The 17,212-nt window shown below is 40.9% G+C and overlaps 2 protein-coding genes across 5 annotated transcripts in view; one reads left to right on the forward strand and one right to left on the reverse strand.

Moving 5' to 3' along the window:
* Prss48 (serine protease 48) overlaps positions 1 to 6,616 on the forward strand; it is a 70,397-nt gene extending 63,781 nt beyond the window's left edge. Inside the window, 1 exon segment of the mRNA XM_008854335.1 lies at positions 6,329 to 6,616. Within this exon segment, the coding sequence (XP_008852557.1) occupies positions 6,329 to 6,616 (288 nt within the window).
* The window catches only part of Sh3d19 (SH3 domain containing 19), a 197,262-nt gene that overhangs the window by 165,385 nt on the left and 14,665 nt on the right, over positions 1 to 17,212 (reverse strand). The window lies entirely within an intron of this gene.

The raw sequence follows: 17,212 nt of genomic DNA on the forward strand, positions 1-17,212 counted from the left end.
AAAACTAGCTAGGCATTGTTTATCTCTCACATTGTCTCACCCCTCCATCATGGTTTTCCCACTTAAGGGGCCCCCATTTCCCATCTTTCTCCCTTAATAATACCCTTCTCCTACGGTCCTACCTTTTTTTATTTTGTTTTTTTAAAAATTCTAGGGTGGTCATTAGGTCAGTCTCTCTCTCTCTCTCTCTCTCTCTCTCTCTCTCTCTCTCTTTAAATTTTTAAATTTTGTCTGTGTGGGTACTTGTGTACATGTAGTACACACATGCATGTGGAAGCCAGAGAACACCTTCTGGTATCAATACCATTCCTCAAGTGCTGTCCATAGACATTGTTTTTTTTTCCAGATAGTGTCTCTCATTGGCCTGAAACTTACCATACAGGCTAAGCTGACAGGCCACCGAGCCCAAGGGATGCCTGTCTCTGCCTCCCCAGTGCTAGGATTATAAGTGTGTCACCACATCCAGCTTTAAAAAAAACATTGACTTATTTATTTGGGGTGGGCAGGGGGTGGGGTGGGTGTGCATGCCCCAGCACACATGTGGAGGACAGGAGACAACATATAGGAGTTAGTTTTCTCCTTCTGCCATGTGGGCTTCGGGGACTGAACTAAGGCCATCAGGCTTGGCAGCAAGTGACTTAGCCAGTGAGCCACCTTGCAGGCCACAGACCCAGCTGTTTTTTAATATGAGTTCTGAGGATCAAACTCAAGTCCATAGGTACTTTACTTAAATGAGCTATCTCCGCAGCCCTTTACAATATTCTCCAATCACTATTTCTGTTTTCTGTCAGATGTGTTGTTACTGTTAAACTGCTTAGAAATCCCTACTTGCTAATTTCCCAAATTTGAGTTCTCTCAGGGCCATTCTCCTGAGTAACATTTCCACTTTATCTTTGGAAATCTTTTCTTGTGTCTTTTTGATGTAAATTTAGATTATATCCTGGACATTGTCAGCAACACAGTGTTCAGGCTATAGATTGTCATATTCTCCATAAGAATACAAATTTCCTGTCTCAATAGATAGTGAACTTGGCTGACCCCAGACTCCATTCTGGATCCCTCTATGAGAGGCTGCAGCAGTTCTTTTAGCCTGAGTTGAGCAGCTTGGTGTCTCATCTCAGCCTATGTAGTATAAGGGCCAGGCAGAGATTGGAGTTTATACACTGAATCCAGGCTTCAAGCTCCCTCTCTCCCTTCTGGCATTCTCTCCTGTCACTTTCTAAATCCTATGGTAGCTCTGAGCTTTGTCCCCTGATTCTCAAGCCAGTAAGACTGTAGGTTTCTATTTAAGTTCCAACTAAGGGTGAGATCCACTTCAGGGAGAACAAAAACAAAATACCTAAAAACAAACAAAAAGTGCTGTTCTTCTCGTCTAATGACCAACTCCAGTTTCTACTTTTGTCCATTCTCTGTTGCCTTCTTGGAGCTGGTTTTTACATGTTGTCCACAATTTAGAATTGTTATTTGCAGCAAAGTTGTTCTGAGGTAAGCATGCTAAGAAAAACAGAACACACTTTCATTAGTGTATACAGCACATTCTCCAGAATAGATCATATTTGAGGCTGTAAACAACTAGATACAGTTAGAAGGGTTGTAATCATACAAGGCAGGACCTCCACAAACAATGGAATAAAATCAAATGTGCATTTTGGAAAATTCAGATTTGTGGAAATTAACATGTTCCTAAAAAAGAAGTCACAAAAGAAACTAGGAAATAATATTTTGATATGAATAAGAATGAAGATACAGCATACCAAATGTTATGGATGCAGCTAAAGCAGTGGTTAGAGAAACTGACAGCTGTAAATGTCAATGCTAAAAAACAAGGTTACCTCAAATTAATAACCCAGTTTCCATTCTAAGACACTGGAACAGCAGGCTGAACGTGCAGAGCAGTGGTGTAGCTCCTGCCCAGTCTCCCTCAGAGAAAGAAGAGAAATGTACCATTGGGGAAAAAGCAAACTCCACCTGGGCAAGGAAATAAGGAGAACTGAACTAGAGAACAGAAAGACAATACCGAAAACCAACAAAAGCAAACGTTTGCTTTAAAAAGATTAATAAAATTGAAAAAAAAATTAGCTAGACTGGGAAGCAGAAAAAAAGAGAAAACTCCACACTGAGTTAATAAATTACAAAGTAATAAAAACAGGGGACATCACTCTAAACCTTTAAGAAATAAAAAGGTAATACTATTGTAAGGTAATACTATGAACAACTGTATGCCAAGAAATTAGAGAAGATGATGTAGACAAATTCCTGGAAACATACAAACTTCCACAACTAACTTAAGAAGAAATAAACTGTCTTCATAGACCCACAACAAGTAAGAAGGTCATGTTGGTGATTTCAAAACAACAACAAAGCACAAACAAGCAAAAAAAGAGCCCAGGCTCAGATGGCTTCACTATCTAATATTTAAAGAAAAACTCATACCAATTCTTCACAAAGTCCTTGAAAAAAGAGAGAGAGAGAGAGAGAGAGAGAGAGAGAGAAGAGAACATTTTCCAACTCATTTTATGAGATCAGTATTGCCCTGAGACCAGAACTGGACAGACATTGCAAGAAACTATAGACCAATATATTTTATGAATATAGGCACAAAAATTCAATACTAACAAACTAAATCTAACAACATATAATACCACAGCCAACTGAAATTTATCCCAAGAATCAATTACTGTAATATTCCTTATTAAAGAGACTTCAGGGCAAAAACCAGAGTATTATATGAAATAATACAGAAAAGGCATTTGAAAAGCACCAATAACCCTTCATGACATAAAAACAAACAAACAAAAACTCTACTTGACAAACTTGGAATAGAAGGGAATATTTTCAGTCTGGTAAAGTGCTCCTATGAAAAGTTCACAGTTGTGCCACAGGTGGTCGCATGTACCTGTAGTCCCCAGTACTGAGGAGGCTGAGGCAAGAGGATGGTCTGAGCCCACAAGTTCAGTCAGCCTGCACAGCACAGGAAGGAGAAATAAAAAGCAGTAAACAAGCAATAAAATCCCATAGCTAACATGGTTAAAATATGGAATGGTTTTCCCCCAAAACCAGGTAAGAGACAAAAATGTCTACTATTGCTACTTCTACTCAATATTATACTGGAGGCTCTAGTCAGGACAATTAAGCAAGCAAATGAAATAAAAGGCATCCAGATTAGAAAGAAGTAAAACTATTCACAGGTGACACGATCTTGTATATAGGAAAACATGGAATCCATTCCCCCACTCCAATGAACACATTGAGTAAAGTTGTCAGATATAGGAACAATATATAAAAGGCAACTATATTTCTATATAGTTGCACTAAATAGCCTAAAGAGAAAATTAAGAAACAATATTCCACTTAGAATAGTATCAAAAAAGAATAAAGTACCTAAGAGGGGCTGGGGGTATAGCCGAGCTACGGAATACATGTCTCCCGTGAGTACGAGCTTGGGTTCATTCCTCAGAATCAAAAATAACTGAATTAAATGAACTACTTGAAAAAATTTTAACAAAAGAAACAGAACCTTATACATGGGAAACTGAAACACTGTTAAAAAAAAAATCAGAGGAAATCTAAAATGAAAGGGCACTTCAGGTTCAGTGATCAGAAGATGTAACACAGTTTACCTGACAGGATGCTCCCAGTCAGTCTATAAACACAACACCTGTCGGAATCCCAACTGGTTTCTTTAAAGAAATTAATAAGCTGATACTAAAATTCGTATGAAAATTCAAGTGACTATAAGCTGTCTTGAAAAGGAAGAGCAAGGTCGGGAGACTCACACTTTCTGATTGTAAAACTTTCCACAAAGCAGCACTAGCAGGGACACACTGTGAGCTGTGTACAGAACACAGCTGAGAGCTCCAAATAAACCCTTATATCTGAGATCAATTAATGTTAGACACTAGTGTCAAAACAATTCATGAGCACAAAATGGTCCGTTTAACAGATGGTGTTTGGACAATGGGCTGTCCACAAAGAATGAACCCAAACCCCTATTTCACCATAGCCAAAGACTAACTCAGAATCAATCTGCAACCTAATATAAAACTAGGACACTTTGCAAGAAAATGAAGAAATTAGTCTTTGTGGTTTTTGTTTTCATTTTTTAGACTGGGTTGAACTCAGAGATTTACCTGCTTCTGCTTCCCAAGTGCTGAGATTAAAGGCATGAACCACCAGGCCTGGCAAAATCCTTATCTTAATTAGACAACATTAAATATGATACCAAGTGCAAGGAAATAGAGTTCTTCAAAGTAGAGTTCCTTTAAAAAGATTGGTGCGTTCAGTGGACACCACCAAGGTGACCTATGAAATGGGAGAAAATATTTATTTGCATACCATAGACATATATATGATAAGGAATCTGTATCTAAAATATGTAAGGAACACTTGTATCTCCATAATGAAAAGACAACACAATTTTAAAAGGGCAAAGAATATAAACATGTTTCTCAAAAGCATACACTCCATCAATAAGCACATGAAAAAAAGTTAAAACAATAGTAGCAATCAAGGAAATGCAAATCCAAACCACAATGAGATACCACATTATACCCACTAGGATAATAAGATTAGCAACAAGAGTTGGTAAGGATGTAGAAAAACTGGAATTCAGCTGGGGATACAGACATAACTCACTGGCAGAGTACTTGTTTAGCAAGTGGAAGACCCTGGGTTTTAATCCCCAGCACCATGAAAGAAATGGAAGAGGTGGGAGGGAGGAAGAAATGATAAAAGGGAGAGGGAGGGAAGAGGAGAGAAAAGGGAAAGGAATGAGGGGAGAGAGGGAGGGTGGGAGGAGGCAGGGGGATCATCCTCAGCTACATGTGGAATTAGATGTTTGCTCAAGATACATGAGACCCTGTCTAGGAGGCAGGGGGATCATCCTCAGCTACATGTGGAATTAGATGTTTGCTCAAGATACATGAGACCCTGTCTAGGAGAAGGAAAAAAAAAAAAAAAAAAAAAAAAAAAAAAGGAAAATAGGAAGGATGGTTCATAGACTTGCTTAAAATGTAAACGAGAAAGCTTGGGAAGCTTGCAGTTCCTCAAAAGTTTAGATATAGTTACTGCATGACTCAGGACTTACATTCCTAGGGATACTTCCAGGAGAAATGAAAATACAGCCATATAAAATTAGTACGTAAATATTCACAGTAGCATTATTTACAACAGTTAAGGTGCTGGGGAGATGGTTCAGTCAGTAAAGTGCCTGCTGTGCAAACATGAGAACTTGAGCTCACATTCCCAGCACCCATGTAAAAGCCAGGCAGGGCGGTGCACTTCTGTAACAGTGGCATTGAGGAGGGGGTGAGGGCGGCGCTCACTGGCCAGCCAGTCTAGCTAAAGAGTGAGCTCCAGGTTCAGTGAGAGGCCCTGTCTAAAGGAATAAGGTACAAAGCAATTTAGAAAGACAATATCAACCCCTTGCATCCACATACATGTACACACAGACACAAAATTAATTACAATGGCCAAAAAGTAGAGAAAGCTCAAATGTCTATCAGCTAATGACTAGGTAAACAAAATGTGGTACATCAATATAATGGAGCATTATTCAACTATAAAGAGGAATAGAGCATTGATGTATGCCATAACATGGATGAATCTTGGGAGAAAAAGTACTTTTTTAAAGACACAAAAAGCCCATTTATAAACTATCCATAATACACAAATTTATAGCAGCAAAAAGATTACCAGTTGGTCAAGGTCTGGAAGGGTTGGGAGGAAGTGGGGCTGGTAGGTAATGGTTTGGTGTATGAGGAAGATAGGTGAAAAAAATGTTCTAAAGTGAGTTCTGGTAATAGTTGCATAACATAGTAAATACAGTACAAATCATTTGTGTGGGAGTAAACTATGTGGCAATGAATTATATCTTACAGCTGTTATAAAATGAAGGGAAAAAAAAACCACGAGACAAACTACCAATGAACGTTCTTAGTATTTCATAGAAGAAATGAGCATTGGACACAAAGACAGTTAAGAACCTATGAACAGAAAAAAACAAAACAACAACAACAACAACAAAACCCAAGGGTAGTTTACTGAACTGAGTAAGTTTAACTTTACAGTGGAAAAAACACATTTATTTGATTTTGCATTTTCATGGGATAACAGATGAGTATTTTTGGAAATTACCAATCTATTTTTCTAAGGTTCTTGCCTTAGAATTCTGTGATGCTAGAATTCCTGTGATTTTTCCCTAAAGCAGTGGGAAGTGCAGGTCCCTCAGAGTGGCATGGCTCAGGGTTCTGAGGACCTCTCCATCTCTCCCAACTGCTCTTCTGAGACTTTTTCCCTAAGGCACTCAGGACCTCTCTTTCTTCTTTAGGGCAAATCTGGAGGGCCTCTGGTGTGCTTCATGGACAGTGTATGGACTCAGATAAGCGTGGTAAGCTAGGGTTTGGAATGTGGTAATCTTCCTGGTTTCTACACCAACGTGATCTACTATCAAAAATGGATCAATGCCACTATCTCCAGAGCTGGAGGCTTGGGTCTATTTGACGGCTGGATCTATTTGACTTCTTGCTCCCTACTATACTACTTTCTCTGGCTCTCCTGGGATCCTCCTGAGCCTTTGGACCTAACATTATACCAGAACAGTAGGTGGTGCAGCTGAAGCTGCTGGGGAAATAGAGGGCTGGGTGGTGGTGGAAATGCAGGGAGAATGGGCCCTTGGGGCAGAGAACTCGTAAGAGAGTCACAGAGAATCCTGGATGACTGTCTGGGTAATTTGAGATGATTTTGTTTTTGAGGTTCTTGATTTTGTAAGTATGTTTTAGTGGTTGGAATGTGAACAGCTAATAAATAAGGTTGCCATGAAGAATGCTTTCTATGAATAAATATTTGTGAATGTAATTTAAATAACGACTAGAAATACAGGCAAATCCAAAGTATCTAAGACAGAATAAAGGAAGGTCTGCAAGAACCTGCAGTAAGGGTCTACCTGGAACCCTAGGTTGCACCATGGACTTCTTATTAATCTGTATTCCTCACCCCCTCTTCAGCCTGTGCATTCCTGCCAACCCCATTCCATTCCTCAGTCTGTAACAAACAGTATACACAAACAGTTTAGCGCTGTAATTTTCTGAACTTTTTCCTTTATCAAATACCAATGTGATTTACTACTAAAAATAGATTGATGTTGGGTATGGTGGCACATGTCTGTAATCCCAGAGGCTGAGGTAGGAGGAAGAGTTCAAGTCTGAGGCCATCCTGGACCACACAGTGAGCTGGGGGCAAGCCTGGGTTATAAGCAAGACCCTGTCTCAAAAACTTAAACAAGTCAACTAAATAGGTTACTGCTACAAACTCAGGAACTGAGGTCATAGGTGTAAACAATCTTAACATACTGCTTAATGTCACTTTTATCATAAAGAACTTTAAATATTCAGACCAAGGAAAAGACATATCCTATTACCTTTTATGTTTAGGTTGCCAGGGCTAAAACTTGGAATTTTTTTTTTTTGGTTCGGTTGTTTGTTTTAATGTGTATGAGTATTTTGCCTGCCATGTATGTAGATGTACCACATGAGTACACTGCCCATAGAGGTCAGAAGAGGGCACTGGATCCCTTGAAACTGGAGTTATGAACAGCTGATAGCTGTCATGTGGGTGCTGGAAACCAAACCCAGGTCCTCTGCCAAGAACAGCCAGTACTCCTAACCACTGGGCCAGCTCTTCAGTCCCCAGAACTAAGTTTTGTATTGACTAAAATCCTGATATTTATCCTTGATTTTCTGGTGTATTCCATTCATATCCCTTTAACTCATCCTTTATTTCTCTTTAACTTGTTTATTGAAGCTGTGTCTTTTGTGGTAAATCAACTTTCAAAAATAATTTTAGGACAAATAAGTAATTTGATAGGAAGTGAGGGTAGAAGTCAGGCTTATAATCCCAGCTCTTAGGAGGCTGAGGCTGGAGTTCGAGGTCAGAGTGAGCTACACAGAGAGACCCTGGAAGGAAGGGAGGGAGGGAGGGATGCAGGGAGGGAGGGATAAGAAAGGAAAGCAAAGAAAACAGAAAAGAAAAGCCAGGATGATAAGGGTAGATTTGGAAATTCAAGACCTCTGTAGGGCTGCAGGGTGACTCAGCAGGTAAGAGTGCTGCCACCAAGCCTGGTCCTGAGTTCAATTTTGGGACCCACAAGAACTAACTCAGAAAAGTTATACTCTGACCTCCACACAAGTACCATAGCGCATGTGCTCACACACAGACACACTCGCACCAAACAAATAAATAAATGTAACTTAAAATTAAAAAAAAATCATTGCAAACCTTCAACCTCACTTTGCACCTGCCACTATAGCCTCCTAACTGGCATATCCATGTCCTTTCTCATCCTGTAACTTTACAGCCAACTCCACTGACTACAGAGTTCAGATGAGTGATTTAAAAATAAAAATAGTTGGTATTCCTTCCTCCCTTTCTCCTGCTCACAGCACTTCAAAAGTATCCTGTTGTTCAGAGAGTAAGGAGCCAAGTCCTCACGAGCTCTGAGCTTTGCCCCTTGCCTGCCTCTTCAGTCTCATTCGACATCACGCTCCCTTACCCCTCTAGGTTTGGACTTCCTCCAATGTCCCAGGCAGCCTCTCCACATCAGACGTTTGCGTCTTCTATTCCCTCTTCCCTGCTGCCCTTGCCTGGCTGATTCTTACTGTGCCTTCCAAGAATTCTGCTGTAAATCCATCTGGTCCTGGGAGTTTTTTTCTCAGGAGGTCTCCACATCAGACGTTTGAGTCTCCTATTCCCTCTTCCCTGCTGCCCTTGCCTGGCTGATTCTTACTGTGCCTTCCAGTCTCCGTCTATCCTTCACTTCCTTAAAGCAGCTGTTGCTGGCTCTCCTGACCAAAACATATATTCTTATAGCACTATGGAGCCCTCTTTCCCAGAACTCAACATAGCTATAACCTATGGTTTGTTTATGTAGTTATCTAAATAATGTATTCTGTTACCAAAATGTAAGGTCCACAGAATAATTTTTTTAAAAAACATTTTATTTATTATTTTTGTTTTATATGTATGAGTGTACTGCCTGCATGAAGGTAAGTGCACCTGTATTGTACAATGCCCATGTAGGTCAGAGAGGCCATTGGATCCCCTGGAGATAAAGTTATGGATAGTTATTGATAGGTAAAAAGTTTTGGCGGAGAGCGAGCGAATGGAGGCCGAGGCACTGAGGCACAGATAGAACTCTCAGCGGGATACAGCTTTATTTCGCACGGGACACGTTTCCCTCGGGGAAGGGAAAAATGTCAGCCCACGGGTTGTGAGCTGGAACTTACATATGGGGGGGGGTTCAGGGTACAGAAGGGGGGGAGTTTGGGGGAAAAATCAAGCAGGGGGAAGCAGGAAAAGCAGGGCTTGTAAACCTGGCTCGGTTCAGTCTGTCAGCCAGGATCTGGGTCAGGAAGTGTTTACTTTTTTCCTCTTAAGATAAGGGAAAAGCTGCTGTGCTAAACAGCTCCTAAAATCTCTGGTTAACAGGTAGAATCTGCTTATCTTGTCTTTGGAGATCAGAGGAAAGGCAGGCTGCTTCTTAGCAGAGGCTGTTTCCCTTGACTTCAAAGGCCAAGGTGCTTATCAGCTCAGTTCCCTTTTTCAGGCTTCAAAAGTCCATAGTTCCCTGTTGGGGAGCGGGGGAAGCTGCTGCTGTTTGAAACCCTAATATTCCAGCCTTTTGTGTTATAGGATAGAGGGCGCCGTTGTCATCTTGCTACTTCCGGCTGGACAAGGTCGACGTGGGGGGTAGGCTGGTTTAGGGGTCCACTAGGCAGCTGGGGTTGTCTCTCCGTGCACCTGAACAGGGTCCTTGATGGTTGACAGGTGTTCGTATACATGTGAAGGGAAGGAAAGTAATAACTGATTAAAATTAGTATGTGTTAGTTTTCGGATCTGGTCCTGAAAATATCTGACAAGGCAAAGAGCAATGGTTAGCACCAAAGTGATAGAAAGCAGAGGGCCCAATAACGGCAGAAGCCAAGGAGTTAATCCTGTAAAAGTGTCCCATTGAGATGACTGTTGGTACTGGGAATTTTTAAGTGAAAGATTTTTTGCTACCTCTTTAAGTTGTTCTATATCATGTTCGACCTTACTGGGTTGGTTGATAAAATAACAGCATTCTTCACCCAGAAAAATACAGGTTCCCCCTTTTTCTGCAGTTAATAGATCCAGGGCTCGCCTGTTCTGGAGTGCAATTTCAGCTAGGGAGGATAATTGTTGTTGTAGGAGCTGGATTTTTATCTATCAGTTATTAGCTGCCATGTGGGTGCTGGGAATTAAACCCAGGTCCTCTGTAAGAGCAGACAGTACTCCTAACCATTAAGTCACCTCTCCAGGCCCCAAAGTAATAATTCTTAAACAAACAAAAAAGTCAGGCATGGTGGTGCATGCCTTTAATTTCAGCACTCAGAAAGCAGAGGCAGGTGGATCTCTGTGAGATCGAGGTCAGTCTGAACTACAGAGAGTTCCAGGCCAGCTGGGGCTACAGGGAGACCCAGTGTGAAAAAAAGAATTATTTTTGTTTTCACCCATCACTGTATTCTAGCTTCATTAAAGATATAAATAAATGAATGAAAAACACCCAACTAATTTTTTTGTCTCCCCAAATATACTGTGAGAACTTGAGTATTTTGTTTACTGAGACAGCCCAGGACCAGAAATAATTCTTATACTTGGGTTTTCAGATATTAATTAAATAAAAAAATGAAGGGAGCCAAGAATGTCCAGCATGGTTCTCATCTTTCTGTCCACCCATAAGAAAAAAAGAAAGATTACACAAAGCAGGTGCACTGAAAGTTTTCGGCCACAAGAACTCATTAATCAGGCTCCGAAATGACAAAGTTCAGAGACAGAAAGGAGGGACAAGAGACCAGGACAGGGAGGAACAAGAAGAGAAAGCATATGGGGGTGTGAGCCAGGGGCACCCAGCAAAGAGAACATACAATAAAAAATTTCAATCAAGACTGCCAAAATACTGCTACCTTTCATTCCTTTCAATGCTGAAACGGGAAGCAACTGTCCCACAGTGGCAAAATCTGGCAAAATCTGGCAAAAATTTTCTCACAAACCAGAAAACAAAGCATAAAGCTCTGGAGGGTGCAGGATCCAAGCAGGAAGGATATCAAAGAAGAGGACCACACCATCCGGTGGGATGAAGCAGGGGTGCAAACCTGACTGAACAGCATTTAGTCCTGATAGACACAGCAGAGTCTCTCCTGGGAAGTCTGGTTGAATGCATGAGCATTCACTATTTTAGGCACCAAGGAGACAGCAGTACAGGCAATACCAAGCCTGCCTTTAAGGAGTTTACAGAGAATGAAGGACAGCGACATCAATCAATTTCTGTTTTAGTTTGCTTTCTGTAGCTGTGATAAACACTCTGACCAAATGCAGCTTGGGAGAGAGAAGGGCTTATTTGGTTTATACTTCCTCACCACAGTCCATCATTGAGGGAAGTCAGGGCAAGAACTCAAGCAGAGACCAGAAGAGCACTGCTCACTGGCTTGTTCCCTCAGCCACCCCTCTTACACAGGCCAGGCCCACCTACCTGGGGACAGCACACCCATACTGGGCTGGCCTTCCTGCATCAATTAGCAATTAAGACAATGCCTTACAGTCATGGCTACAGGTCATAGGAGGAAATTCCTCAAGTGACTAGTTCGTGTCAAGTTGACAAAAACTAACCAGCACAATTGACCTCTTGTCAACTTAAAACACAAATATAGCACTACGAAGCCACAACCTTTCCTTTCTTGTTTATCCCCAAGATCTCATGTTAATATTATAACAGAAAACACAATAACTTTTAATAGTCCCACTATCTTAAATTTTTCAACACTTTAAAGGTCCAATATTTCTAAGTCTCTTAACTGTGGACTCCTATAAAACCCAAAACAAGGTACCTGTTTTCTTATTTTAAAAAAGGGAAGAACCAGGCACACAAACTATAAAGCCATGTACAAGAAAGTCTGATGGAGAATTGTGGATGTGAGAGCATGCTGTGGATATGCCAGGAAGAACAGAGGCCAGTGTAGCTGGAACACCATGAGAATAGGTTGCAAGGGGTCACAGCAGATAGAAGCCAGGTCCAGCAGAGCTGCCTCAGAAGGAAGGAGTTAATTCTTGGATGAGAAGCTACTGGAAGGCGGAGAGCGGGGAAAGGAGAATAGTGTGGAGGAGGAGAGACTCCTACGGCACTGCCCATGCGAGTGTGGAGAGAACAAGAGGGGTCAGGATGGTGCAGAGGGCAGCTGGATGGCTGCAGAGCCCCAAGAAGTATCAGGGAGAAAGAATCAGGCAGGAGGTGTTGAAGTGGAGTTGAGCAGAACACTGGCAGGCTGCTGGATCCTAAGTTTTCAGGGACGTTTCATGAGGCTGTGCCTTGTGTTTTGTCCCCACCCCCTTTCCTCCTGTGCACTGTCCTCACAGTAAGAGTCCATTTACCACAGTCATCTGAGAAAGCCACAACCCTGCGTCTTACAATCTGCATTAAAATCCACCATTAAGACATCTACCTTCTTAATTGATATTTTCCTTCTAATCCAGAGCAGTTTCTCATTCCTCCAGCCCATTTCCACCTCACGGCCTTATTGTGTCTGCCCTTCAGCCTAGAATATCACTCTTTTGTATATCTTAATGTACTTATTTCTGTCCACTGCTTAGAAAAGGAAGCAGAAAATACTTACAAAATACATTAAAAACACCACAGGAAATGGTTTTAAAATTAGGGCTTGGGGTGTGGCTCAATCTGAGTAAAGTCCTGGGTCCTACCCCCAGCACGAGGAGAGAAAAATCAATAGGGAATGGCTGAATTGCATGTACATACAATTGTATGTGTATGTATGGCATGTGAGTTAGATTTCATTAAAGCTGTTTTCTAAAAATGAACAGGAAGTTTATTGCCTGCTTAACTTAAACATCGACTTGTCTGTGATATATTTAGGGCTCTCTAAAGACCTAAACAATACTTGCAATTCTATTTCATAACTAGACTCAAAGTAATTATACACATTTTCTGTTTCAATTGCTAAAACACAAAATGAAAAGTATAACCCAAAATGTAGGGTATAGAACCTGTTAACAGATTACTAGAGGGGAAAAAAAATCAATAGACATTTATATTCACAAAACTAAAATGTCAAGTAGTTACTGGCAACTGATTTAGTTGGTGCCATCACAATTGACTGAGTAAGAAGAAGTGAACAGGGACACCTTCGTTCTCTGCCTGAGGAGGCTCAAGAGAGCACTTCTGACTTAAAAATCAATTTTAATTTGAAGAATATATTATTTCCTGGAATATTTCATTTTTGTATGCTCCACCCTCCATTTTCAAATGTCCTGAAAATTTTTTAATTAAAGGTGGGATTTTAACCAATAAAAGCTGCCAAAATCCAGTAAACAACTTTTTTTCCTAAAAGTGGGAGGATGCATATATTTAGTGATATCCAGATTTTTTTCTTTGTAACAAATAGAGTATTTCAAGTAATGACAAATTTCTTTCCCTTTATTTCATTAAGTCAGAGTCATCCTTCCAAAGTGTAGAGAAAGGATTCAGAATAACAAACTGGCCATGTTGGTATTATTTTAACAGTGGCACTCCATCTTTCCAGGTGTTTCACTTCATTGACACTGTCACATTCTCCCCATCAATCTAATAAAATACAGTTTACTCAATAGAAATCAGCTGAGAAATCTTTAAAATTTTATTTATTTACTTATGTTTTGTTTATGAGTGTTTTGCCTGCATGTATGTAACTGTACCTATGTTGTGTAAGCCAGAAGAGGGTAGGCTTCTACCCTGTAGAAGCCAGAAGAGGGTATCAGATCCCCTGGAACTGGAGTTATGGATGGTTGTTAGCTGCCATATGGTGGGTGCTGGGAACTGAACTTGGGACCTCTGGAGAAGCAGCCAATGTTCTTAACTGCTGTGCCATCTCTCTAGCCTCCTAACGACTTTTTAAAACACACTCCAGGAAGGGGAGAAGAAAAAGTCATTCAAATAATGACTTTAAGAAATTAATTTTATTCTCTATTTCCATCAATTGAGAGAAAATATTCAATCAGAAGAACAAAAAAAGGTTGAAATTTTTAACGGAAATTCTAATTGCCTTTAAAATAATTATTCAACACAAATTTTCTCCAGTGCTTTCTGCTGTGTGGGCCTCACTTCCATCTCCCATGTGCCTGCAGGAAGTGACTGAGATCTAGTCCTGCAGCACTGTGTGCACCACTGGTGACACAGCCCACACAGCCTTACACTGTAATTAACTCTGAACAGCCAAGAGTGAAAGGAAAGGGAAGGTGAGCATCTAAGGTTCCAAAATGCTGAAGGCATTCATTCTGTGGTCAGGGGAAGGTAGTGGAGAGGATACATTTAAATGTAGCTGGTGACAGCAAGATAACTTCACGATCAGATTTGGATGTGAGCTGGATGTGGTGTGATGATTGAGATAGGAAGGTGGGACAAGTAAAGAGAAAAGATAAAGTTAACAACAGCTAGACTCACGAGCTACTGGTCTGATAGCGACTGCAACACTACACGAGATGAGGGGACACGGAGAAGGAGCAGTTCTTGGGCTGTCGAAGTAGGTGAGGGCTGAATAATGCTCCTTGTGGTTGTCCAAACCTGTAAATATGTTTCCACACATAGTGAAAGGGGTTTGCACAAGAGATTAAGTCTCACAAAATGGAGAAATAATCCTGGATTATTATGTGGGTAGCCCAATGTAATTACAGGGCTTATCGACAAGATTAAGGCAGGAGAAATCAGAGCCAGAGATGCTCATGAGACTATATACAAGACGTAGCGCTGGACGGGAAAGAGACCAAAATGTTGGTTCTGAAGATGAAGCAAGAGACCATGAACCAAGGAATATACCTGGCTTGTAAAATCTAAACAAGGTAAAACTGCCAGGCATGGTGGCCTACACTTTTGATTCCAGGCTCGGGAAACAGAACAGGTGGATCTCTGTGAGTTCGAGGAAAACCTGGCCCACGTGGTGAGTCAGGGCTACATAGTGAGATTCCTGTTTCAAAAAAAAAAAAAAAAACAAGGTAAAACCTGTGGGGCCTATAGATGGAATGAAACCTGCCAAAACATTCTTTTTAGATCAGTGAGAGTGGTTTCAGAAAGAGGACTGTTTGAATTATAGACCATCTTCTCCATATCATCTGTTCTAGTTTGTCTCTCCATTGCTGTGACAAAACACTCTGACCAATACCAACTTGGGGAGGAAATGGTTTATTTGGCTTACATCTCCCAGGTCACAGTTCATTACTGAGAGCCAAGTAGGAGCTCAGGGCAGGGACCTGGAGGCAGGAGATGAATCACAGGCCACGGAGGAATGCTGCTCACTGGCTTGCTCCTGGCCCCTGTTCAACCTGCTTTCTTATACAACACAGGTCCACTTGCTCAGGGATGGCACCACCCACAGTGAGCTGGGCCCTCCCACATCACTCAATAATCAGGACGATGCCCCAAGACAGGTGGGTCCAATGGAGGCAATTCACCAATTGAGGCTCCCTCTACCCAGGTGTGTCAAGTTGACAACTAAAACTATCCAGCACATCATCCAAACGCCATAAAAAAACCATTCATGCACACTCATATTTTTCTTATCATTTTCAAGATATTCAAGAATCCCTATAATCATAGAACCCCTGTAAGTAATCACAGAACAGCCTGTTCTAATGCCATGATCAGTGCACTTCTGCAAGGAGGTACCAGTCTTGTAACATTTAACCTAAAAAAACAAAACAAAAAAAACCCTCCTATTCCTGAATTCTGGTTATTGAAAGAGACTCAAGGCAACATAAAAATGTCTGACAAAGAAACTCAAACTGTCTGTGGTGTACGGTATTCCTCAGTCACCTGATCTTTATGCTTAAGAATTTGTGGTCTGCCATGCCTCCTTTTTAAATGCTGAAATGCAAACACTACTTATCTTTTCAAAATAAAGCTTGCTTTTTTGTTGTTGTTGTTGTTGGGCTTTTTGTTTTGGGGTGTTTTTATTTTTGTTTTTTGAGACAAGTTCTCCCTGTAGCCCCAGCTGGATTGGAATTCACTATGTAGACCAGGCTGGCCTTGATCTCATAGAGATCCTCCTGCCTCTGCCTCCTGAGAGCTGGGATCAAAAGGTATGCGCGACCAGGCCCAGCTAAGCTTGCTTTTTAAAATTAGTTTTGATAACAGATATCTGTAGCTGCAACAACTACAAAGCTTCAGAGTTCATTTAATTTAAAGTTCTATATATCACTAGATAGAGGAGAAACCACAACAGTTGTTTGATGAAAGAGATTTTGTGTCAACGAATGTGGACTAATGAAAATATTTTAGCCTTGAAAAATGAAAAAAATCAGTGGAACATTTTCAAAGTCAAGAACTTGGATTTTAGGAGAAATTTCCTACCCCACTGGAAGTTCAATGAAGCTATTTTTAATTCTGAAAGGGAGAAGACAGAACCACAAACAAGGAAAATAAATGCACTTATCCCCCGCCCCCTTCCCTGGGACTTCTGAGTTAGTGTCATGCAAAGAAAAAGATGTTAACTCATGTGAAGTGGCCCAGTCCAATAAACAACCAGTTCTGATATGGACCTGGGTCTAAATCCTTCATATTGTCATTTTAAACTTCAAAAAACACTTTGTACACTTAAACTGTACATTAAATAAGCAAGTTAAGAAAACTAAAATATATTCCAAAAGCCCCCTGGGCCTATTTCTAGTTACTGACTAGTTACAGGGAGTTCATAAAAAATAATACACAAAGAATTCCAATACTAAATTTTTGCCATGAATTTCTAATCTCTTCAAAGTAGCAAAACTTTAGGCAGGCTGTGGAAGATGCTGTGGCTGTTCCAACCACTCACAGTTCCCCCTGTGAACAGATTATCCACCCGGCCACTAACATTAGGTCAGCCAAAGAAATGTGAGAAGAGACGTGCCACAGCCTATGGGCAGAAGCTTTTAAACTCCGGCATGCAGATTTCTGTCTGCTGTTCTGACCCAGCTAGGGATGGCGCCTACAGTCAGGATCTCAGAAAAACACCACAGGTGAGGCTGTGCACACAACTCACCAGCTGAATGTGACACCGAGTTTTAGAGGCTGTTTGTAGCCATAGAAGTAGTGACAAAAAATGTCAGGTACGGGTGGCTAACAACCAGTAATATATAATTTAGTGGTGTTTTCCCTCTTCAAGTTGAATTTTTCTCATAA

This window comes from Nannospalax galili, unplaced genomic scaffold, assembly GCF_000622305.1.
Source record: "Nannospalax galili isolate Female #2095 unplaced genomic scaffold, S.galili_v1.0 scaffold305, whole genome shotgun sequence".
Lineage (NCBI taxonomy): Eukaryota > Metazoa > Chordata > Mammalia > Rodentia > Spalacidae > Nannospalax > Nannospalax galili.